The 25,918-nt window shown below is 38.7% G+C and overlaps 1 protein-coding gene and 1 non-coding gene across 2 annotated transcripts; both read right to left on the minus strand.

Annotated features, from left to right (window-relative positions):
* Nucleotides 1–704: 704 nt before the first annotated feature.
* On the minus strand, nucleotides 705–861 carry LOC111757048 (U1 spliceosomal RNA). Its single transcript, XR_002791432.1, has one exon. It is a non-coding gene; the product is annotated as a U1 spliceosomal RNA (small nuclear RNA).
* A 14,802-nt stretch (nucleotides 862–15,663) lies between these two features.
* LOC134473569 (uncharacterized protein C12orf71 homolog) lies at nucleotides 15,664–16,986 on the minus strand. The gene is made up of 2 exons (XM_063238284.1): nucleotides 16,300–16,986; nucleotides 15,664–15,864 (listed from the first exon to the last, which is right to left on the minus strand). The coding sequence occupies exons 1-2, from the start codon at nucleotides 16,984–16,986 to the stop codon at nucleotides 15,664–15,666; spliced, it is 888 nt and encodes a 295-aa protein (XP_063094354.1).
* Nucleotides 16,987–25,918: the final 8,932 nt, after the last annotated feature.

The raw sequence follows: 25,918 nt of genomic DNA on the forward strand, positions 1-25,918 counted from the left end.
ATTTCATTCCTCTCATTGTCCCTTCACTATCCTGTGTTTATAATGCAATTGATTTAATATTTTTCTTTGTACACATGGAGCTACATGAGAGAACATGGCACATTCACTGTTCAACATACTTAGGATAATAAAGAGGAAATAGAAAGTATTTCATTTGTTCACATTTCCCTTCTTCCCTTTATTCTTTATTTCTTGGTGTTTCAAAGTCTTTATTTATAAAAATAAGTCTGCTGTGAAGATCTCTTTGTTCTCTTTAGTACAGGCTTTTTATTTTGAAAGATAAATCTAGAATTGACACGTCTGTTAAATTTATTTTCTATTTTGTTTATATGACTCAGATTGAGTAACTTGTGTTTTTTACCTCCATGTTTACTAATGTATTTTCCTATGGTGTGTTTACCTGTTGAATTTTTATCTTTTAAGTGAAGTTATAATTTTCAGTTCTAAAATTTCTATGTGCTTGTTGTATGCATTTTAATTTCTTTGCTGAGATTATTTGTTTCAGCTATTTCAGTCTTGTTTGCAATTGCTCAGCCATCCTGACTCCTTTAAAACTGTTTGTTAGACAGTTCTAGGGTTTCTAACATTTTTGTTCTGGCCTCTAGGGTTTCTAACATTTTTGTTCTGGCCTCTACTGATTGTGTTTTTCATTCAAGTTGAGGTTTTCCCAGCTCTGGAAGGACAACTGATTTTTTTATTTTTAACACAGGAAGGCACGAACACATTCCCTCAGTATCATAAACTATGGTTTTGTGTGCCTCACATTTTGGAAAATCACAGGGGTCAGCATATCTGGAGTGCGATGGATGAACCTCACGCTGGGGAAACCACCTTCATGATCATGGTATCTCAGGTAAGTGATTTCTGACAACCAAAAGAGAAGTTTGATATAACGAGAGGAGTTTGAGCTCCTCTTCCATGGCACTGGACAACGGTAGAGGTGTTATTGCCTAAGCATTTTCTGCCTTGCCTGATTGTTCCCTCCCCATTTCAATGGAAACTGGCGTGTTTTTTGAGATATTTTTCATTTTTGAGATGTTTTTCACTTGAGTCTGTTAACATTTCTGTATTGCTGGTTTCTTTAGCTACAACTCTGAATTATAAAACCAAAAGAACACCTAGAAAATGCATCATCTGAACATTTCTTTCCCATTTGCTTTCTTCCCTCTGGTTTTCAGGGTCTTCTCATGTTTGGTTTCCGTGTAAGGTGGGTTTGAATCACAGTTAGTGGGAGGAATAGGGCAAAGTACATAAACTCCATCTTTCTAGACACAAAAATCTGTTCACTTTAGACTCAAAAATTATTGACAGTTTTCTATGTAGAGTCTTTGCTTCCTCAGAGAAGACTGGATTAATTTTCCAGATTAAAATATCTCAGGACATGTAGAGATGCAGTACTCCTTGTACTAGGCAGAGAATAAGCAGAGTACTTACTCAAAATCATTGACATACGACTAGGGAAGGGACTTACACATGGTCCATGTTCGTGCATTTGGTGATGTGGGGGTGGTGTCTGTTTGTTCATCGGGATTCCTTGCATGGAATTTCTGTTCCTTTTTGAATTCACCTATTTGATGGGCTCATCAAATCTATTTGGGAACTTTTTGAGAGAAAGTTGATATGGGGAGAAAAGACAAAAGTATTCTTTTTGAATACATGAATAAATGATTTTGGATTTGTAGAGCTTTCATTGTCATGCTCTGTGGGAAGCAGTTCTTCACGCCGCATGAATTGAGCTCGTAACTACCTATTATATTATCAGTGACAACACTGGTTAAAATTATAAATTGTACTCATTAATGTAAATTAACATTTTCTATAAAGAGAGTTTTTAAATTGTAGAATAATTGAATGCATTAGCAATATCCTGACAAGGAAGACATTCTCAATAGTGATTGCCACTATTTACATTTTGCTTTATCTTTTATTCATTTTTTTGCATAAAAGTGATCTCTATATACACTGTATTCTTTATTTCTTTTCAGACTGTATCTAAAATATATTAGTAGAAAGCTACAAGCTAATTTTCTGTCAAAATGACAAAGTTGTGTTGAAGTATTGATTTGAAAAAGGTAGAAGTTTTTCTCTGTCTTTTAAGTAATTCACTTAGGAGACAAAGATTTTGTGGTTTTATTTATATAATTGCTTGTGCATTGTGTTGTGTTCTACTACCCTTGGATCACTAAAGAAAAGTGAATTGTCTTTATTTTCAAAGCAACTAATTTTCTCCCTTTCTGTGTAACTTGCTTTATTTACCTTAAAATTTTTCTTTTGTCATGTTGGTATTGTTTCACAGTGACATATGGTCCTATTTAACTTGTGACATTTCTGACAAGTTCACCAAATCAAATTCCAAATATTTTTCACACTTTGAAATATACCAAAAGGATATATTCTCATTTTTTTGTAAAAGACAGATGATAAGCTAAATAGAACTATTTGACACGTCAAATTTGTATGGAAAAAATATAAAGTAAGAAATAACTTTTGTACCTTGTAGATATGTTTTTACATGTGTACCAGCCAGGTACAGAGTACACACCAAGAATCTCAGCATTCTGACAGGCTCAGGCAGGAGGATCACAAATTCAAGTCCACTCTGGACAATTTAGTGGGACAGCATCATGAAAAATATTAAATAATAATAGAGTAGGTAAAGGTTTTAGATTCAATCCACAGCAGTCAAGAAATGAACAAATAAAACAAAATACATCAGTGTTCCAGTATTGGGGACCACAAATTCACAATGGCTAATTTTACATACTCCATAAGAGATAAACGGAGGTTTGGGATTATAGTGTCATACTTCTGAGACTTCCCATTAACTTTTTTGGGATGAGCCATCTTCTCCCACCTGCTAAGACTGAGTTGAAACTACCAAGATTAAAAAGAACACTTCAGGGAAAGCTCCTCCTTAGCATAATATCATCTTCGTCCCCTTGAGTCATCCCAGGATCATCGGTTGCCTGCTGAATCATCCACCTCTGAATCATCCACTGATCTGGAATCTTCTGTGAGCCCTCCTATATTGTATATACTTAATAAATAGTGTCTGGTTTGGAGTATCTTGGCATTGACCTCCCAGCCTGCCATCATGCACAGCTAAATTCAACTGTGTTCTTATTTCATCCTTTCACTGAACCCCTTATACAGGCAGTTGGGGATCTCGGCCAGATCCCTGATATCCCAGAATTATATAACATTTCCTAAAACTATGTTTTTGCAGTGTAAATAGTCATAATTTTTAAATACTTTAGGGCATATAGATGATCAGATTTCCTTGTCAAATATATTAGGGTGAGCTTTCCCCAGACTTTTAACCTTGACTTTTAAGGCTTATTTTTCACAGACCATTAATTATCTTATTTTGTTACTAAGAGCTATTGCAAAAAATTATAAACCTATGATGTTTTTTCTTCAAGCATTTCATTATAGGAAGTCCTTTCTCAGATCTTGTCTCAGTCTGGAAGGTTTATATTTGTAATCCCATGGAGAAGTTTTTGGAATACTACTGAATTAATTCTAGTCCATCACTTTCATTGCAACCCAAGATGAGAAGAAAGACACTAAGACACACACACACACACAGACACAGAGTTATGAGGAGCCAAGGGGGTCCTAAGTCCAGCCAAGATGATGGTTCATGGGAACAAAGGCCACAACCCAGGGCCTAACCCTGGATTTATTAATTCCCCATGAGAGGAGTGGCTTGGGGATGAGTGACAGTGACTATGGTGGGAATAATGTGGTTGCTGTGAACTGGGCTAGGTAAGAGGCCTGAAATAACCTGTGATATGAAGAGGGACTAATCTGATAACACAGCTGAGGTAGTATCTAACATTTTTGGGGTCAGTGCTTCAGCTTTGATGTACACTCTTGTTTTTCTGGGAAGTCATAGCTTCTGTCTTGAGGCTCAGTCCCACCTGACAGCACGGAACACGGCTCTTCATCCTGCCCCGCTCGACTATGTTTTTCTGGGAGTCACTGGGTGGGGAAACAATGACTGTCACCTTTTTTCAAAGATTACACATCAGTTCCACAGCCAACCCCATTTATGTTGCTTAAAGTCAATTGAAAGGACAAAGAAATAGCTTAACCGGCTCTGTACATGTCAATGCAATACATGGAGATAGTTCCAAGTTTATCTAAAATGGAGAGAATTGCTCTTCTTTCAAGGAGCATTGTCTGGGTAGTTCCTCATGTTTCATAGAAAGAATTCTGATGTGTACAGGTTTCTGAAAGCTTTAAGATCATACAATGAGACTTGTTATGAGTTTCTAGAATTCTTATGAAAATACTGATTGGCTTATAAAACTGGGAATCCCACATCAAGTAGAACAAGAATTAATTAAATAGAATAGAATAAACTGTTAAATAATACATTTTTATGGGTTTAAAATTTCTTATCATTTGATGTTATTTTCTAGACTTCAGAAAACTTAACTTTATTTTCTTAAATTACCTATAACTTAGAGAAATTTGATAAGATACATATTAATCATCAAAATTGAAGCCTTTACTCTTTCCCTGATCTCACTAAAATTCAGAAAGTATTTGTGAGGGATCTCTTTTGCATGGCAACATAGCTGCTTTCACGAATCCAGTGAAAAATTGGTTCTTTTTAAAATTCAAGACATAGTAAGAAAAATTGGTTACAATATCAAAGTGTAGATAGCCTGGTGTTTGGCTTTAAGGTCTTGCTGGTCTTATTGAAGAAAGATTCTAAAATCTAAAAAAAAAATGCAACCAAATCTGTAAGTATTGCTGGTAAAGTCTAGTGGCAATTCCTGCTAAGCGATTCCTAGGCTGGATAGCATTTTAAAGTCTAATTTGAAATTCCTTAGAAATAGACTTGAAAAAATACTCTAAGAGCAACTAATGTTCTTGCCACACTTATGAGAATAATTAAGTCAATGATGTATTTTGAAACAAATAGGCTCACTATGATTAGCTTTGATAAAGCTCAAGGTAAACATAGAAATTATATCTCTGTAGAAAATTCAGTTATCTTGTAAATATCAGATGCTAGTACTACTTATTGTTCTTAATATGTTTACTACTTATAAGTTGCCCTATTCTTCAAACTCCACAAGCTAGAGATAAATCTGTTGTGAATTTCAGAGGATAACACTCAAATGTGCTGTATGAGCCCCTAGAGAGACTAAAATATCCAGTGCCATAATCAGAGACATTCAAACTACAAACTGAGAAAATACATTTTGATCTCAAATGTAAAAACCACTCTACTAACTGATCTCTGATTTCAGAGACTATTTGTAGTCTTACCTGTCTCATAATGCTTAGTTTTCTTTTGTTTTAGCTGCCTACGGTTGTGAAGACCTTGGCTGACTAAAAAGCTTACACTAATTCTTGGTATTAGCCTCTCAAAAGTCCTTATTGCTATCCCCTTGGTGGACTCTGTTCTCTCAAAGGTTTTAGACAAGTGTTCAAAGGGATAAACACAAGTAAGGGGAGAAGTTTTATTGGACACAGCTTTTGCACAATGCCCCGATAGATGGAACCAAACCAAAATAGAGTGGTTACTGGGAAGCCAGGTCCTATTGTAGTGAGGAATCAGATCCTTACTTCCTTGGGTCTTGATTCTTTGTGCCCTTGATGAGGGAGTTCAATCAAGACCTGTAGGCCTTTCAGAAATAAGGTAGAATTCATTGTAAAGTCAATAAAGGGAGACTTAAACCTTCAAGCAAAAAGGTGGGCAGTGCCTTGGAGGCCGCTCCTCAAGAAGGAATTTGGAAACGTTTTTAATGCACTCAGAAATCATTTCTGGTGTTCAGGGAACTAAAAAAATCATGATGCTTATCAACATTTTTACATAGAAGTTTTTACTTACAAGTTACTAAGTAGGAATTGCAAAAATGTCTTTCTGTCCTTTTTTCAATGGTCAGTGTTTTCTCAAGGGCTTTAATCACATAAGAAATTTATAAAAGGCAAGTTCCTAATTTAAACCAAGTCCCAGTCCCAACCAGTTTAAAGAGCAGGTCCATTCCTGACCTCTTTGGGCTGCAGGTATGGCAATGAGGAATGCAGTATGCCTCGTTCTGGAGTTACGTGACTAGGTGGCCACACACCAGAAGGAATGTGCACAATAGTCCTGAGATGTCATTGTGCTCTGTGGAATTGCTTTAGGTCTGAGACTCCACATATGATTAGAACTGTATTAGAAAATGAAGTCTTTCTTTGATTAATTGGCAATGCATGCTAGTTTGGTACCTGCTCCTTTTGCTCCTCAGGCATGTTGATGTCTATCTATCTGCTTCATGGAGGCACCATGATAAACGTAATATAATTATTCTGAAAGTGTAACCAAACAAATCCTAACATAAAAGTTGGTTATTCTGAAAATGGGAGATCCCAGTAAACCACTGTCTGTAAAACAAGGAAATATTCTCCCTTACAAATTAGACTGGTGTTAAAGATTAAGAACTGGTGGTCAACTCAATGCCAGCTGGATTAGATCAGCATGGCACTGAGCATAGATGCTCCACCTGAGGAAAGTTGCCAGCATAAATAGAGAGGTGGAGAAGGAGAGGGAAGGCATTAATGCATTATTGCATTGAGGTGTTGAGGCACTGTGGATTCTCCTACATGGTGCTGTTTGAGCCGCTGATTCTCCTGGAGAAGCTTTGGTCCTCACATTGAGCATTGCTTCCTGGCTCCCGAGGGGAAGACGTGTGCTGCTTGGTCTCCAGGATAAACTCGTCATGCTGGCTTCCTGGCATGTACCCCACTGTGCTTGTTGTCAGAGGAGCTCGGGCCTTTATGTCACTGAGGATGGCTGTGGTGCCTTTCAGGACAGCCCTGGTCTTTGTTGTGAGTGTGACTTCTTGGCTCCAGCATTGAACACTCATCCCACCAGCACAGCTCCTTCACCCTGCTGGCGTAGACTTCTTGGCTTCCCCCACTAACCTTTGGACTTTCCCAGGACAGATCTGTAAAAGAGACTGGCATGAGTCCTTCTTGTGGGCTCTAGACCTCCAGTTGGACTCATTGGAGGCATTGTCATGAGCTCTGGGTTTTTATCTAGACTCATGTGGGACATTGCTGTGGGATTTAGGCCCTTGACTAAATATTGTGTGTCTTTGGTATTGTGGATAGATTTCCTGCATTTTCTTGTGTTAATTCCCTGTGACCATTATAAAAATAGTATTATAAACTCCATGTCCTGATTCTAATTGTTCTCTGCACTCTGGCGTTAAGTTGACCACCTAACTACAACAACTGGTATAACCTTTCTGGAATAGTTAGCTTTTAAATTTTTTATTTTTATTTTTTTTGCTTTGGAGCTTTCTTGTTCCAGCTTACAAAATCCACTGTTCCTCCATTTCCCAGGCGTAGATCTTCTGTTTTAGAGAGTAGAAGCTGCCTTGATCCACAGACTATGAAAAGACATAATTACATCTATAAATAAACTCTTGTGATTTTTTTCCTTTGACAAAACCTATCAGTGGTCATCAGATCATTGCAATCAGAGGAATAAAAACAAGACAAACAACAACAAAAATATTTCATTAGTAAGTCTGACATCATGACTTAAGTATTCACACTAAGACAAAAACAAACCAGCTGTGACAGTCACAGGGAGTGGCATTTTTCGTCATTTTGATTCATCTCTTTTAATTAAAAGGCTGACCACAAAGGGAAGATTTCTTTCTCTGATTAGGAGATCATCAGACTGTGTAGCTCAAGTGCCTCAAATTCCCGTGAAAGGAAACTCTGTCCCAGTTTCAACAGTAAAACAAATCTATTAATCATATCAATCAGAAACCACCAACTAACCTCTAACTGGGAAATTTCACTTTTACCAATCATATAATTTCACTATTTTGCTTCCATGAGTATACTATAAAAGTTGCTTGACTTTATCCTCTTAGTGGAATATTAAACTGCATTTCAAGCTTAAGCTACCAGATTCAAGAATCATTTCATAGTCAAGAGCTTTAAAATTTCACCATTCCTAAGTTGATCTTTTACCCCTCTCATTTGTCCCACTTCTGCTCATACTGGAGACAATTTGGGAGAGCGAAGCAGGCACAGAGGCGAAGGCAGAGTGAAGGACTGGAATTGGGAGAGTTTTCCTCCTCCCCTCTAAGTGCTGACCCCACTGTGAGGCTGGGTGAGGTGCAGCCTACAGGAATCGCTGTACACAGACAACTCTGCAGAGGGCTGGTTGACTTGGCAGCTGGTTTTTGCTGGAGCAAGGACAAGGAAGGGAAGGAATTAGGGAACAAGAGATGAAGTTAGTCTGTTTTGTAGCTGAATCTCAAAAATGACCACTATTTCAGTTATATTCTATTGGTAGTACAGGTCAGAGCAGGGTGAATGTGGTAGGTACAAAAGTATGGTGAGCACCAGAAGGTAGTTATGTTTTGTTTCTTTGGTTTTGTTTTTCTTTTATTTAATTTATTATTTGGGTAGTACCTATTAACTTTACAAAGCGTTGTGTTTCAGTGTGGGGTTTTCTTCTATGGATGAAGTATATTTGGATCATTCTCCCTTAACCTCCCATGTATTCTCCTCCCCCCATTCTTATTCTTTTCTAATATAGTTTCTTTTACTTTTATGTCATCTTTTTTAGATTTCACACATTATGGAAAATACAGGACTCCTGGTTTTCTGTGTCTGGCTTATTTTTGTTAACCCTGTGATCTCCAGTTTCATCCATTTTCCAGCAAATGACATAAATTCATTTTTAAAGGCTGAATAATACTTAACTGTATAAATATGTGCCACATTTTCTTTATTTATTTTTCTGTTAAAGAGAACACTGGCTGATTCTTTGGATCTTTGGAACTTTAGTGCAGCAAAATGGGGTGGGGTGGAGTGGAGGTGTGGGGGCCCTTATGTGAACTGGAAAATATTTGTATTCATTGAATTAAATGAACATTTTGGTGATACGATTAGCAAGTAAATATAATTGCCTGAAGAATCAAACACTTATTCCTTTCCCAAAAACTTGTGCTGTCCTATTATGATGCTAATCCATGTATTTCAATTTAATATTAGCTTTTCTTAAATATGTATTCCTCAATTATTACAGCATGTGTAATATATCCACCTGTGCTGCCCATTAGGAAATACTTATTAAGCACTTAATATACACCATTTCATCTTCAAACCTTTTTAGTAGGTAGGGAGATAATCACTGTCATCTCCCATTTGCAGGTGGGATGAGTGAGCCTGAGCCATGGGCGCTGTAAATGTCACCAGTTTCTCAGAAGCCAGCAGACCCAGGCTGTTTTTCTGCTACTTGTCTTTTGCTGTTTGTTGTGATGGTGACAGAGAATTAGGTCATACACCTTCATCATAGAGGTCTTTGTGTCCTTTTAGTAAATACAGAAACTCTAGAGATTAATCTCATGCATATACTTCTTTAAGTGTACTAATACGGGTTTTCTTGGGGAGATGTACTAAGGTTAGCTAACTTTGTGGTTGTCTGCAAAATTTCAGCGGGCTGAGCTTTGAGTCTTCTAAAATTGTCTCTAAAATTTTAGCGAGCCAGGAGGAAGCCTGCTCAAAATGTTTCCCAGGAAGCATTCTCATTTTATATTTCCTGAGCTGCATGCAATCATCAGTGTGGGAGAGTCTTCATGTCCTGTGCGCAGAGCTGGAGTTGTATCCTCAGGGACGGAGACTGGTGCAGAAGGCCCTGCTCCCCACCCTTTGGGGAGGCACTACAGTCTCAGCCCCCTGCCCATTTAGCAATGACAGGAGACATTCTGAACTCTCAGTGACTTTTCCTTTGAGTTCATGGAATGATACAATCACACCTTCTTTCTTAAAAGCTACAAAGCATCCTATATCACTCTTATGCTTCTAGAAAGTCACACAAGAGAAGGTAAACAGACACCCTTAAAAGGAGATTTTATTCAAGTGTTCATATTTTTTCCAGGTAAACATGGAGATTTTCTTCCAAAATAGATTAGTCCCTTCTGCTCAATAAGACCATTTATAGTGCCATTATTTACAACCACATGGAATCATTCCAAGGTCCATATTTTTACAGTCAGTGTCTTGAAAATTAGTATTGTGGCATATTGTATATTGCAAAGAATGGTCCCAATATTGTTTTTCATTGATGATTACTTCTTATTAATTAATTGTTTTTTCTCAGTGGACCTGGTGACATGTTTTAACTGCCTTAAGTTACATAGTTGGTTAGATATGAAGCTGTGTGACTGTTTATTTCGATCATAAAATGCTACATGTTTAAAATTTGTTCTTGGGCACCTGGAAAGATTCCATGGGAAGCCCATGCAGTGAGGTGCAGATCTGTAATTAGTTTTTAAAATTTGGATTTGCGATTATTTTTAGACATTGAGTAATCATGTTTTCTTCAATGATTAACTTCTTATTTTTTGTTGACAAAACACTTTTATTCTTGCAAGCATTTATAGCTAAAGATGTATTTTTCATTCTACTGTGTCTAGCAAGGCGACAGATGATTTAAATTCAGGAGATCTGTTAGTCCTCACAATAATCCTTGGATGATACCCAGAACTATGTAAACTTTTTGGAAGAAATAAAAAATTATTCTTTAGGTAGGTTTCTGAAAGCTGTACAGTTTGCAATGGTAACATCTGAGAATACCAACTGGGAGGACTTAACTCATGAGAATAATTTAAAAATTTCAAATTGTTTAAATTATCAGACTTGTTTTATGTTTCCAATTTTATCAAAAGAATCTATGCACCATTTTTCTTTTTCTTTTTGCTAGCTGCCTTTAATATGATAAGGTTATAAAGTCTTAGTTATTTTTTAAAAGGTTGATAAGTAAATTCAATTTACTCTGAAAACTCAGTAAAGAAATCTTATTTTGTACTGTACTAGTCTCATAGAGTTTCCTCTAAGAAATACACAAAGTTTTAAGTCTGCCAGCTAATTATCTGATGAAGTACTAAAACAATCTTCTTCATATGACAGGAACTGACTTTTTACCTTTGAGTAAGCAGAGCGTAGAGAATCACAACTTTGTGATAAGACAGAAAACTTGGGTTTATCTTCTCTGCTTTCCAGGTAAAGGCAGTCTATACTCATTTTTAAGCTGTCTCAAATATGTCTTTTTAATATTTTTGTGGAATAAATGTAAACGTATTTAAATTGTGATCTAAATAAAGTTCAGGACTTGCATTGTGATGAATTTGAATTTTTTATGAAGCTAATAAAACTTAGTTTTAGGGTCCCTCATCTGTCCAGTTTCCTTCCATGACTTTATGAGGAACAAAGAAAAGAAAATAGATTTAAAAACTCCATGAATAAGCAGTGCCTCTTTCTTTATTCATTTTCTACCTGCCACTGAGACAGGTGACAAAAAAATTCAATGCTTTCTCCTCCCTGAAATAAACATCAGTAGTTTGAGAAGTCTGGGATTTATGCTACAAAGGACTTTGTTTACTTACATGCAAATGGAAATTTCTAAATAATCTGATTCTTAGATATACAAATAAAACCAAACAGTGAAAGTGTATTGGAGGACTATATTACAGCTAGATGGACCTGTTAAAATAGATTTGGCTATAAAGTTTTCCTTGTTCTTCACTGAGTGTCTCCTTGGTAAGCACACTTCTGCAATATGATGTTCTTTCTCAGTGTTACTAATGATTCATTTACCTGGTATTAGTAATTGACTAAGGTTAGTGATATCCTCCATCTTTTGTGATGTCTGAAATATCAAGGACATTCTGATGCTTGACTATACGAACAAGAAGCATCCCCAAGGCCCAGATCCATATGGCTATTTTTCTTAGTGTAATACATCCCACTTGTTTCTGTGCCAGCATGCCAAGAGATGTCGTGACAATTATCTGCAACTAAGTTGGTTTGAAACCTAAGTAATGGTTTTCATTAATATCTGGCATGTATCAAGCATAATGTGTCTATCATTTTGTTAACTTGTAAAATAGGTAAGCATTGTACAATTCTGATAAACTTATAGCAGCAGCCTTCCTTCTCCTATCAAGGGGCTCTCCCAGAGCTGAAGAGCCATAAGGGATGCAGAATACAAGTATTCCCCTGAATATCTTGGGCTTTAATGGAATGAGTAATTTCCCTGGATTTTTTTATCTTAAAAATTAATGAATTTATTCTGTTATTCCTAAGGCAGATCACTCTTCTTTATTCTGATGAGCACTGGAATGGAACACATGTAAGGGCAAAGATCATTGTTTTCCTCCTTATCATTCAGGGATTTTTTTTTTCTTGAAGCCTTCCAAGAAAGAATGGAACTCACCTAGAGATAAAAATCTTTGCTTTTCTCTTATAATTATATGATTTGGATTTCTCCTACAGCATTCAAGGAAAGAACAAATAAGAGGAATTCTGGGACTCAGCTTCTATTTTGTACTTTGCCCAGACATGTTTTCTTTGCTGAATGTACTTTTATGTGAGAACAGAGAATATGGTACAAGAATATGAAGGTACTTCAAATTCAAGTGGTGTTCTTATTTATGACTGTGAGTAGAGACTAGTAGTCAAACTTTTCACCACATCCTTCCTGTGGAGTGTATTTGCATCCACTTCCATTGGTGGTATTTTAGTTATTGTATGTTTCAGGTTCTTTCGTATCAAGGCTGAAGCTTTCAAGCACTTGTATGACTGAGTGCTATGAACTGAAATCCACAGACTAATGGTTGCTGATGTTCTGGTGTACAGTGTTCTGGGGCTCTCTTCTCAAAGCAGTCTTTCACCTTACACTTTTAAGCCTGTAAAGGGTGGAGCCTTGTTGATTCCTGATATGCCCTTAAGGCATTTCTCCTGTTGTCTTGATTCAAAGTGTTTGGCTATTTTGTAATGCTACCCTTTTCAACCATAAATATACCAGTGGAAACTTCAAGATCATTTGACTCTTGGAGTATAGCCACCTTTAAACTGAGAGCCAAGAGAAAATAGTACAGTTGAGTGATTTTAAAAGCTTTCTGTTTCCCAGGAAGAACTTACACAGTTTTGGTCAAGGAGAACTTGGTTGATGAAAAGATTAACATTAATGAGAAGCCAAGTTCTTTATATCAAGATAATATGATGATGCCTTGAAGGTTGTGAAGAATCCACAAGACCTTACCACTTGTAGGCTCAAGAGTACAAAAACGTAAGACTTTGCTCTGAGAAGAAAACCCCAGGACATCCTGATCCAGAAGGGCCACCTACGTATTTAGTTTACCAGGGTTTGTTTCACAGTGATCAGCGTTTCACACACTCATAGGTAACCATGAACAAAGGAGCCCTGACTACTGCTCAGACTGGTGGCATTGTCTATTTATGTGGTGCTTGCTTTTAGGCATCCATAATGCAAGAGTTGTGGGGTCATAGAGGATTGCAGCTGGATTTCAGAAGATCTTGGGGAGCCAGGAACTGTGCCTCTGAGAAGGCAGTGCAAGAAGCTGTGAGTGAAGCCAGAATTTCAATGGAAACTCTGGAAAGTTGAAGGAGCCAGAAATGTGAAATATCTGAGGGAAGCCACAAGAAGTGAGCAAAGCTGGCCTTAGAGAGGTCATAAGTGCTACAACCATTGACAGTGACAGAGAGATGGGGCTGCCTAAATGATTTGCAGTTTGCATTTCTCTACTACTTACCTCACATGCTGGATATGGAACTATAGAATTTAATTTTTCCCATGCTGGGTTTCTATCTTGCTTTTGTCTCCCTGGATTCTACCTTTTTTTGGAATGGGGTTACATATCCCATTCCATTGGTTTGGCAGTGTTCAACTTTCTTTTTAATTTTTACAGGCCTAACAGTTAAGAGTCTCAGGGGAGTCTTTGGCCTGGGACTTTAGCAGTGATGAAACTGTTGAGACTGACAACTCTTAGAGGTGGTCTGAATGTATTTTGCACAAAGAGATGTCCATGAGTCTTTTGGGGGCCAGAAGTGGCATGTTATAGTGTATGTATAAAATAGCACCCAAAGCCTTATGTGTTTGGAAGATGATTGGTTTATGAGGATGATAGCACTAGGGTGTTACTATGAAGTAGGGTCTGGTTGGAGGAACTGTGTTGGAGGGCATTTCCTGGAAGGGTATACCTCCTCCCATGGCTGATAGATTTGCTCTGCTTTCTTGTTGTCATGATGCGAGCAACTTTTCCTCTGATATACTCATCTGCCTTGCCTTCCTGCCTCGAAACCAGACAACTATGAACTGTAATTATGAACCATAATAAGGCTCTCTTCCTTTAAGTTTGTGGGTGTTGGGTATTGGAATTCAGAAACAAGGGAGGTGACTAAGTTAGAGGAAAGTGATCAAACTGACAGAGTGAAAGATAAAGAGAAAATTCCCAAGGCAGAAAGAGAAAAGAAACAAAAAGCATGTAAGTCTCTCTCAGTTCTTTGATAGAAGACTTCTGCAGATTAAACTTTCTGGCAGGATGAGAGTAGCATGGATATTTTACAGTAGTGGAAGGAGAAGGCCTGCCAAGCAAAATTCTTGTACATAGTAAAGTTGTCCTTTAAAAGTAAGAGATAAGATATACATCAACAAACAAAGTCTGAGACAATATACTTCCTCCAGACATGTCCTATAAGAAATACCCAAGGGATTTGCTCACATGAAGTGACTTTAATGACTATGAAGAAAACATCAGAAGGTGTAAACAATTCTCTGATAAGGGTAATTATAGAAACAAATTTGGTAATATTATAATATTGTAAACATGGTATGTAAAATATTCATGTCTTTAATATGAGACTAAAATACTAAACAACTAAAAAGTAAAATTACATGAATATGTTAAAATAGGAAATATGGAAAGACATAAAATAGGACATTGGAAATGCATTATGTGGGGAAGAGTGGAGAATAGGTGTAGAAGTTTTTATTAGTATATTTTATCTTTTTTGGTCTGTCTTCTTTTATCTTTGTGACCATGATTTATTGTTAACCTTTCAAAATAACTTGATCAGTGGATAGCTTTATGAGCCTTGTAATAACCACAGAGCAAAAGGCTATAATAGATAAACTCAAAACAATAAGCAAGGAACCAAAACACAATACAGGCATAGATCACATAATGATAAGGGAAAATTGTCGAGAGGGAAAAGAAAGAGAATGTAATAAAAATTAAAACGTTATTAAAATGGCTTGAGTGAGTCTGTATTGATAATTGCCTTGAATGTAAATGGATCAAATTCTCCAATAAAAAGACATAGATTGACTGAATAAATAAGAAAAGCAATACCCAAATCTTTTTCCCTTAGAAGAAACTCATTTCACCTTGAAGGACACTTAGACTACAAGTGAAGACATGGAAGAAATGCCTATCAATCTTAACATTCTCAAATACATCTTTAAACTGACCTAATGGTGGGAATGTAATCTGTAAGAGACTCCAGATAATGGGTTCTAGAAACCACAAGCAAGCAGGCATAGGGATCATGATGAAAGTCTTGTGCTCACTGGTCATGTAAAGTTATCTGCCTTCTGAATACCTCACAGTGAGGATTAAATTTCAACAAATGAAACTTAGATCATACCTAAACCTAGCTGAAACACTTACTAGGAAGTCAGTCTCAATTATGAGTTCCACAATTGTGTGGTTTTCCTAACTTATTTGACAATGTAGTTTAAAAATCTGGAGATACAGGGGATGCTAATTACTGGAAGAATTCTTCTTGCTGGATCAATTTGCCTGTAACTGGACACCTACTCTCTGGTGCCTACTGGCAGGGGCTCTGAGTAATCTGCTTAGACTTTCTTCTTACACAGCAGCATACTTGCTTCCTCATCCAGCGGAACATGCGTCTAAAGTTCACACAGTGTGTGATTTGTGTGCTGGAAGACATGTTCTTCTCCTCTGGCTGCACAGATGAGGTCCAGCGGGTCTCTGAGCTTTTGTTGCCCATTGCCTGGTTCACCACCTGCCATAAAAAAGGAGGATGAGTTATATACGTGCACCATCACCAACCATGAAGTCAATATTTACTCATTTATGCAACTGAAATCCTTGTATCAGAAATAGCCCAACTTCAAGGGACTATAGTTCTTATTTAATAGTTAAAAATAAATAGTCAGTTCTTATTTAATAGTTAAAAACGGACACTCATATACACACAGTTTTTTTCATAACTATTAGCCCTTCTCTTTTTTCCTATTCTGCCCTTTCCTTCAGCCTCTTTGATATTTTCTCTACAGATTTTCCTGAGTTCTCTTCTTGTCTTTCTCCTTCTCCCTGCTGGTCATGTCACACACCCAAGTGTCCAGCCCCACTTAGGGTATTAAGGTTCTGTTCTATGTAGCTTAGCACTTTTGCTAGGCCTTTCCCTTGCTCTCCTGGGGGGCATTTCTGTGCTCACCTTTTCAAGATTCTGTCCCTTGAGCATTGGAGTCATCTCTGGGAGCTGGTCAACATCTTTATTCTCCAATAGTTTGTGCTTGGGCAAGTATTGACAGGTACTGTGTTCTCTATGACTAATGTGAGCTACGAGTGGAGGGGAGCTGCTGCCTGGCTGCAAATCACGTCCATCTGATGGTTCTAGGAACACAGAGTCCTCAACTTTGTCATTTTCCAGTATTTGTTCATTTTTCTCATTCTGATTGTCATCTCTCTTATTTTCATTTCCGTCTGTTTGATGTTCATTGTCATCTGTCTGATTTTCTTCATCATTTAGATTTTGTAGATAGTTGTGAAGGTTATTCAGCAGACTTTGTACTATGTAGTCTTCATTTGCTAACATAGCATCATGCTCTTCCCAGGGCAGGGCATTGCTTTGCATCAAAACAGGCTCGGGATTGTCTTGAATTTGACCTTGTCTGTTTATGGGTGAACTCTCACTTTCCATGCCCCCTCTATGTTCGTTAGTCACTAGCAGCTGCACTGAAAAGTCCACATTGAAAGTTATTTCTTCCTGGAAGGTTGTATCCTCACAGGAAATGGTGTCCTCACAAGGGGCATAGCCATCAGAGAGGGGAAGGTTTAAACTGTCTTCAGAAAACGAGTCCTCTGTGTCATAGTAGTTGCCACTGGAGAATGAGAACTCCATGGGAAAGAAGGGCTAAAATCTTAGTTTCTGTCAACTCAGGAAGCTTCAAAAGAAAAAAAAAATAGATAATATCAGCAAGAAGAGAATCATACATAGCATGAATGTGACTCATCCATTTTTTTTGTAGAATTATCCCATTCAGACAAAGTTTACCCTGTGTTTGCACCCACTAAAGAAGTTCTCTCTTTAAAATAATAATGCTCTCTACTAAACATCTCCACCAGACTCCTTTACTCATTTATCTTATTGTAATTGAGCCAACTTTGGTATAAAATTTGAAAAGTGCAGGAAAATAGAAAGATGAAAATGGACATGGCTATGATCTTACCATCAAGAGGTAAAGATGAACATCAATGAGTTTGGTGAGCTGAACATGGTGGCATACACCTATAAACTAACTCTCAAGAGGCTCCAAAAAGAGGATCTCAATTTGAGACCTGGCTGAGCTATATAGCAAGTTTGAGCCCAGTCTTGGCTACATGGGGAAACTTGTCTCAAAAAAGAAACAAACAAAGCATTACTTTGTTGAATTTCATCTTAGCTTTTTCCTTTATATATACCCATATGTAGTAGGTGTATACATATATATATATATATATATATATATATATATATACAAGTATATACTCATGTTTGTGAATAAGTGGATGTTACATCAACCCAAACTGAAATTAGTAACTTTTATGAACCAGTCTATAATGAACATATATTATATATGGCTATTCTCTAATTCTAACTACTCTTTTATTAATGAGTCTATGGTGATTCCCTAATGATTATGTAACATGGTGGTGACCAATATATTATAATCACTTGAATGGTCATATTAATAGTGATTAGATATCAATCTGTGGGAAACAGCCTTGTCTATGAACTTTTAGTTACGTCTTTTTTATCTTCCTATATGCAGAATCAATGGACAAAACACATCAGGATCCTGTGATAGTGGATACCAAATTGCTTTTCAGAAAGATAATAGTCATTTATATGGCATTTCTCACCAGTAATCGTATATTTTGTTCAGTGTTTCTTCTTCTCCTCTCTGTAAGTAAGTGAGAGTTGAAGAGGAGCCCCAGGCACAGCTACAAACATGCCCCTGTCTGAGGCCACAAACACACACATGGCCACATGCTGCCATCTCTGCTGTGCCTGCTCTGATACTGCTAATCTGATGCACTGTCCACTGCTGCTGCATACACATGAGATATGACAGAAATCCTTCAGTTTCAAGGTCTCTGAGTCAGAATTCTGAGCTTTAAGTCTGTTATTTACCTTAGCAGCACCAGTAATCAAGATATATCCAGAACAATGAAAAAAAAGAAAAAAAAGGTAAGAAGAACATAGGATCTACTCCCTTGTATCCAAAATATTCTGTACACATAACATGCAGGCTGAAAAGTCTATCTCCTGAGACCAAAGGATGAATGCCAAGGGCATTACTTCCCCCTTATGGGTATCTGAGGTGGTCCTTGTCCTTAGGAAATTTAGAGGCTCTTTGGGGAGGTGAATATAAACAGCCTAGTATAGGACAAGGTGGTAGGCACAAAAGAAGAGCTTAAAAATCATGTCACAAGGAACAAAGATGAGCACATCATGCATCCAAGCTAGAAATGGATAGGAGACCTGGTCAGGAGGGATGCCTTCCAATCTGAGAATTTCATAGGGCAGTGGAGGTCTGGAAGGTGAACAAGAGGTAGGGAGCTTGGCATGGTGGAATCAGCCTGCAGTCTCAGCCCTAGGGAGGCTGAGGCGGAAAGATGTCAAGTCCAAACCAGCTTGGGGTACAGAGGGAAACTCTATCTCAAAATTAAGAAAAAAATCAGAAGAAGGATGTGGGGGAAAGGCACAGTATAATCAAGGAGACTCAGATGGAAAGCCACGTATTATACCAGGACATTCTTCTGGGCAGTTTAAAATACATTAAAATATTTCACATGATTTAAAACAAAACAAAGCAAAGCAAAGCAAAACAAAACAAAACAATATTCTCCAGAGATACAACTACATGAACATTACTGGTTAACAGGGATGAGAGTGTAGCATGTGGATTTGTAGGAAAGGAGTCAGGCTGCACTGAGTTGACAAAGGGGTGGAAGAAATGCAGTGGGAATACTGAGCGGAATATAAATGGAGACTGTGAGTAAAGAAAGCAAGAAGGGGAATGGAGTTAAGGGCTAGTTAGTTCCCTTGCCTGAGTCACTTTCATTCTCACAGAGACACAATACCAGACACACACAATTTAAAGGAAAAGAGGAGAGGTTTATCTTGGCTCACATTTCAGTAGTCTCGGCCCTATGCCAGGGCCGAGTTGGCTGGTTCCAAGGCAGGATGGCCTGGCACAGAGCACTGCAGAAGAGTATCTCCTTATGTCATGGCATCCAGGAAGCAGAGTGAAGGAAAGAGCTACAGCACTGCTGAAAAACCCAAATCCAAAGTCTCATCTGAGACTTACACTCTTATCTACGAGACCCTGTAAAGATCAGAAAGAAACACAGTGACACAGGGTAAGCATTCCCATTCCAAAGGAGGTGGATGGAAAACAGTGGGATCAAAGCAAGACTGAAACTCAGCAGGCAAACACTAAAGCCTGTAGTTTCATGTTCAGCACCTGGGGCTAAGAACTCTAGAGGGCTTGGGCAGCACTGGCCCGAAGGCATCAGCAGTGGTTGTAACCCTCATGGCTTCTTTCTTGGGTTTTTGATCACTCCTTGCAGCTTTCCTCAGATGTTTAACCTTCCTAGCTTCTCCAGGGGTCTCTATTGCACATCTGGCTTCTCCTTCCCAGCTTCCCACACTGCCCCTTCAGAGGCAAAATGCCTGGCCTCTCAGGCCTTCTGAACGCTGGGTAGAAACTTCTCTGATCCTCATAAGTTGCATTCTGCGTGCCCATAAAGTTGATGCCACATGGATGATGTCAAGGCCTGCTACTAGCCAGATCAGAAGCCAGACCCTCTTGTATTGTTAGTGCACTGGCCTCTGAGTGATAGGATGAGTGAGCACTGTGAACTGAATCCCAGGAAATTAGTGCCCCAGGAGACTATTCTCCTTCTCCAGCAGGGTGCCAAGGCTCTCTTCTCAAAGTAGACTTTCATTTTTGCACTCTGGAAAGGGAGTGTGTCCCTGCTAGTTCTTGTGATGCCCTCAAGTCATCTTTTCTATTGTAGTTGTAAAGTACTTGGCTAACTTTTTTTCTTTTTTAAAAAATTGTAGCTAGGCTTGGTGGTGAGTGCCTATAATCCCAGCACTTGAGAGGCTGAGACAGCAGTCTTACCACAAATTGAAGGTCAGTCTGGGTTACATAACAAGATCCTGTCTCAAAACACCCCAAAAATTGCTTTTAATTGGTAGATATTAACTATGTATATTTATAGGATACAAGCATATTTGTGGCAGGGTGAGATGTATACACCACTCCTGTCTGGAACACTCAGCTGCTGGGATTTTAAATTCTCAGCTTCAATAATGAATTAAAGAGGCAGAGTTTAAAATAAAAGATGATTTATTTGGAAACAAATTAGAAAAAAAAAGAAGATAGCTGCTTTGGGGGAATAGAGGGTATCAGATGTGAATACCTGTGAACTTTTGTACTTGGCTTCTTTTTATTAAAACTAGTGATTTTTCCACCCCTCATGTGGGCACCTGGATGTTGTGGCCATCTGATTGGCTCTTTGAGTGTGTTTGATCCAAATCTCTGTCTACATTCTTTCTGGCTCTTTGTTTCTTTCTGGCCTTTTGTGGTGGATAAGTACCACGGCTAAGCCTCATAGAAGGGCAGTTTAGAGTAAAGGGGACCTGTGTGTATCTGGTGCAGGTATAGTGATGCTAAAGCGAGAATATACATGAAGTCTGTATGTATAGGTGTATCTTTATATATTAAATCAGTACTCAGATGGCTGCCCTTTATCTTTGCATTTTATCAGTGGTGGGAAAAGAAGCTGGTTTTTCTGGTCTTTCACATTCCTGGCTCCATTCCTGCTTTGCCTGTTGACTCTTCCTGTTAAATTCCTGTGTTAATTGTGTTACCTGGCACCTTACCAAATCTGGTTTCTCACTGTCTTTCTCTCTCTGTCTCTGTTTCTCTCTTTACTTTTGTTTTTTTTAATTGCTAGAATTTAACTGTAGAAGCAAAATCTACCTTTAGTAAGATTTCTTATTAATTTTTTAAATAAAGCTTAACAAGGTCCTGTTTTGTCCTTTTTCCTGCCTATGACACCCTGTCTCTACACAGTAGTTGAAGGAACTCACCCAGAAAACTTTGCCTGCTTTCTCTAAAATGTCTAATTTTGCCTCAGGTGGCTTGTTGATGTCTTTATTGAAACTCCAAATCTTATGAAGATGCTAATCGACCTGAATCAAGCTGAGCTTGAACTTGAAATTCTTCTGCCTCAGCCTTCCATCCCGCTAGGTGGCCTTCTCCACCTACCACTGTTCTGAGACAGCAAAAAGAAAAGAGCATGGGACTGGGAAGGAAACAGCATAATAGAGTTTGGTAGGATTTTCCGCATGATAAAAGAGAGAATATAAAATAAAATAGCCTTTATTCTAAGGATGTGGAGAGAACTCCATAACCTCCAGGGCCTGGCTTTTTCTGCTGGAAATGTGGGACATGGGGTATTTATATAATTTCTGACTGGGGTGGCGCTTAGGGTGGGCATTGCTGACACGTGAGCAGCCAATTGGAATTTTTTTCACGTGCAACCAGGAGCTGGGGAAGAAGCAGGAAGTGGTAGGTGTTCCTGCTTTGGCCTTCTGCCTTGTTAGACCACTGCCATAGTTTCTACTGAGGCAAGAACCTTTCATTCCCATCTTGTATTGTTAGGAAAAGGGCGAAGTCTCTTTCTTACTATTTCCTACTGAAAGGGGGTGCTGTACTGGGGTTTAGGAAGGTTGACGGGATGATGGTTGACGTCCATGCAGAAGCTGATGCCAGGTGTTTTAGCCAGGACAACTTCATCATTGGTGAATGCCCACACATTAAACTGGAAAAACAAAGAGACAAGGTGTTTTGAGGCGGCAGGTCACCATCATATTTAAGGACCCAGAGGAGGTAGAAGGAAAGGTTCTTTGATTTAAATATGCCATTCCTTTAGGATCATGGTGAGGTAGAATTCTGAAAAAATAAGGATGGTGTTAAAAGGAGTGAAGTTAGGTGATTATTTTCCATCTGAAAGGGTAGCAGTTAAAAGTATAGGTATATAGGACTTGTCTCGGGTCCAGGAGTTGAGCTGGAAAGAATAAGAGGGGTGGGGAGGGCTGTGACTATGTCACTATAAGGGAGATAAGAGCCTAGGCCCACAGGGATCTCATGTTTGACCAAACACCTGAGGGTAGATAGAACAAAGAGAGTTGTTATGTAGAACAACATGAAGATGATCTTACACATAATGTGGGGGTCATTAGGAAAGACTGTCAAGAGTCCTACTGTAAAAAAAAATTAATAAAATGTAAGGAATTAGGAATCAAATTGGATAACAAAATATGACTCAGCCTGAGAGTTGTGGCTGTGAGGTCTTGGTGAGACAGAGATGGGAACGGGTGGGCAATAGAAGATGAGATGACTACTTAGGATGGCTAGAACCAGGATGGCAATTCAGCAACTTTGACCACTGTTGGGGTTTCCAAGAAGACCAGGTAGGGACTGCTCCACCTTGGTTGTAGTCCTTTTGAGTGATCTGAAAAATAAAGGCTGGACTGTTAGCTGACTGAGTAGTCTGAGGTAGACCAAACTTTGGAATGATTTCCTGTAACAGGACTTTAGAAACTACATCAGTGGTCTCCCTGGTTGTGGGAAAGTCTTGTATCTATCTTGAAAAGGTATAAACAAAGGTGAGAACATATTTGAGAGATTTGTTGTGGGGCATGTATGTAAAATCTACCTGCCAGTCCTGACCAGGGTTGTGTCCTGAAAATTGATGAATAGGAAAGGAAGGGGGTGTTGTGTGTCCTTGAGGAGAGGTTTTACTATAGAGATAACAGGTGTAAGTTGTTGAGATCTCAGAGTGTCTGGGTCAGTTCTGCTTAACACAGAGGAATAAATAAGCATTTTTAAGATCTACAACTGCAAAGTAAGTGGTGGAAGGAGGAATATGAGAGAGCATGGTATAAGGGTTTGGAACCACTGGGTAGATTGGGGTGACAGTACTATTGATTACTCTGAGGTCCTGTACTGGAAGATAAGACCCATCAGGCTTGAGTACCTAGAGAATGGGAGTCTTATAGGGTGAATGGGTAGGTTTAAGAAAACAATTGTCTAAAAGGTGCTTAATTATAGGTGTAAGTTCCCTGTAAATGCTTGGGAGCTATGGGATGTTGGGGAATGCAAGGACAAATTGAAGGATCCCTGAGATGAATTAAAATAGACATGGCATGGGTAGCATAGGTGGGATTGGAGGTATCTTAAACTATGAGACTGATCAGAGAAGAAGGGAATCTGGAACCTGTATAGAATAGGCCCTGTCTGCAAAGGCTGCGTAAGTTGGCTGTCAACACCTACTATAGAGACTGAGGACTTACTATAGTGGCCTGAAAACTCACAAAGAACACTATACATGGCCTCTATGTCCACAAGTACAGAGAATGGCTTACCTGAGACCTCCAGTGGGACTTGGAGCTCTGAGAAGGATACCTTAATGGAGGGCTATGGACCCTGAGCCCCCTAAGTCTTCAGCAGCAAGTCCAAGTAGATCAGTCAGTGATAAATCCAGTGGTGATGATATCTCTATAAGGGCAAGGAGTTAGAGGATGGCTTACCCACTCTCTGGTGAGTAGGACAGTCACTCTTCTGATGGTCCTTGAGATTGCAATAGGGGCAACGCCCCAGAAGAACACTGGGGTTGGGGCACTCTCTTGCCCAGTGTCCTTCTTTGTTCTACTTGAAGCATGGTCTGGGAGAGGCTCAGCCAGCTCTGCCTTGTGTTGGTTTACCTGTCTCAGAGCTCCATGTGTCACTGCTAAAAGATCAGATTATTATTTTTCCTTTTGATTTTTATCTCTGTTGTTGAAAACATGAAAAGCCATATTAAAAAGGTCTCCCTGGGGAGTTTGAGGGCCAAGTTTAGCCTTTTGTCTTGGGATCTGGCCCACAGTGGAAGGTATCTGTCTCCACCACAGTCACAAGACAACTGGTTTTTATCTTGGGTAGGTGTACAGCTTTAGGTCTAAAGGAGACAAGGGCAAAGAATCAAGTATGCAGGAGTCAAATAATACAATCAACAGGGTATTTATGATTATAACTTTAGCAATGGCTTCCATTAAGGAAGATAAGGATCAGGTCTAGGGAATTTTAGAAACTGACATATCATTCATTTGTCACACATTTTATCACACATTTAGGTTTTACAATTGTATAAGTATCTCTTATGCTGTTAGATTGCCTAATGCCATCTGATTTTTGGAAGATGGCCTGTTTTATTAATTTTATGTTTTTATTTAGGAGAGAGATCAGCTACAGTGTCAGTTAATCCCAGTAGAGTATAGTTAATTATGGCCCCAATATGCCTGGCACCCACCAGTCAGTAGAGGGCTGAGCCAAGGCCAGTGGATGGGCTGGGAAAGGTTCAAACCTGGCCCCTTCCCCAATCTCAGCCCCAGCACCAGTCTCATTGCTCTGTCACCCCCTGCATCATATAACCTTTTTAATGGAAAAGATCTAGTGGATCCCAGCAAAAGGAACCCAAAAGGAATATATAATTATTTCTTAATGTTAGTTGTTGAACACACAGAAGATTGATAACAGTACTGTGCAGTAGAGGCAGTAAGCTTAACATAGAACATTAAATGGAACTATTATTTTCTATTAACCATAGATGTTTTAACATTTGAGCACTGAAGAAATTCGTGGCATTGTTTGGACTACTCACTATTTAAGCATCTCTAAGTATATCATATACATTACATAAATTTTTGTTTAAAAATTATCATTTGACTGTGACTTCATGTTGGTCTGAGCTGAATCTCCTGGCTGGAGCACAAGAAAAGGGCGGATGTCTGGATCTGAAAGCAAATATTTGTCATAATAAACAATCTCAATTCTACATTTGAAGGCATGAATATACCATCAGATCAGCAACCATGAATTGTCTTAGTCATATGAACTTTAGTTGAGGTGTCTCCCATAAGGCTATGGAGATTATTGGGGTCTCTAATTAATGAACAAGAGCTGGTTAAGTTACCAGGTAGCCACTGTCTTGTATATCAATTGGAGTCCTGTCCAATGTCTCCTCACCCTAAGGGATTTTGTTTAATCAATTTTAGCATCATTTTGACCAGCTGGCAACCTAGGTGGAAGCTTGTCTTTTAAAATCTATAACCTAAATAAACCTTGATTAAATGATCAGAAAATATAAAAGAGGGGGGAAATTGTTGAGCACAAATGAAAAGAAACAGCTGTTTACAGACAGAGCAGGTAAATGGACAAACAGACAACAGATATATAGACTGACATTCATAAAGTTAGAGTGCACTCAAATGTATTTGGCCAATTTGAACTATAATAATAGACTAGTGTGAACCTTTTTGTAGATCAATTAATAGAGATCTCTTAAAATAAGAACACCAGAAAAGGAACCTAATTTATGGCTAATCTGAGATAGCTCAGAAAGGAAAAAAAGGAACATAAATATTAGCTAATCTCTTGGGAATGGGGCCAGCCTGTTTTTGAAGCAGGAGCAGAGACTGAGACTGAGAAGGCTGGGGCCACCAAGTGGCCAACTGTCTGGCAGGTGTGTGGGCAATTATCTGATGATTGGCTATAAAATGGCTGCTTGTCACCATGCAACAAGGAAATGCAGGGTGCTGGTGGGTCACTGTGTGACCTACAGCAACCTAGATGCTGGTGGTAACACAGTGAGGGGGCACAAGATGGCGGCTGGTCATCATGTAACCTGCAACAGGATGCCTGTTATTGATCACATGAGGAGCCACAAGGAGGCGG

Source organism: Cavia porcellus, unplaced genomic scaffold (genome assembly GCF_034190915.1).
Source record: "Cavia porcellus strain 051 isolate PalLab524CR breed Dunkin Hartley unplaced genomic scaffold, mCavPor4.1 scaffold_27, whole genome shotgun sequence".
Taxonomy (NCBI): Eukaryota; Metazoa; Chordata; class Mammalia; order Rodentia; family Caviidae; genus Cavia; species Cavia porcellus.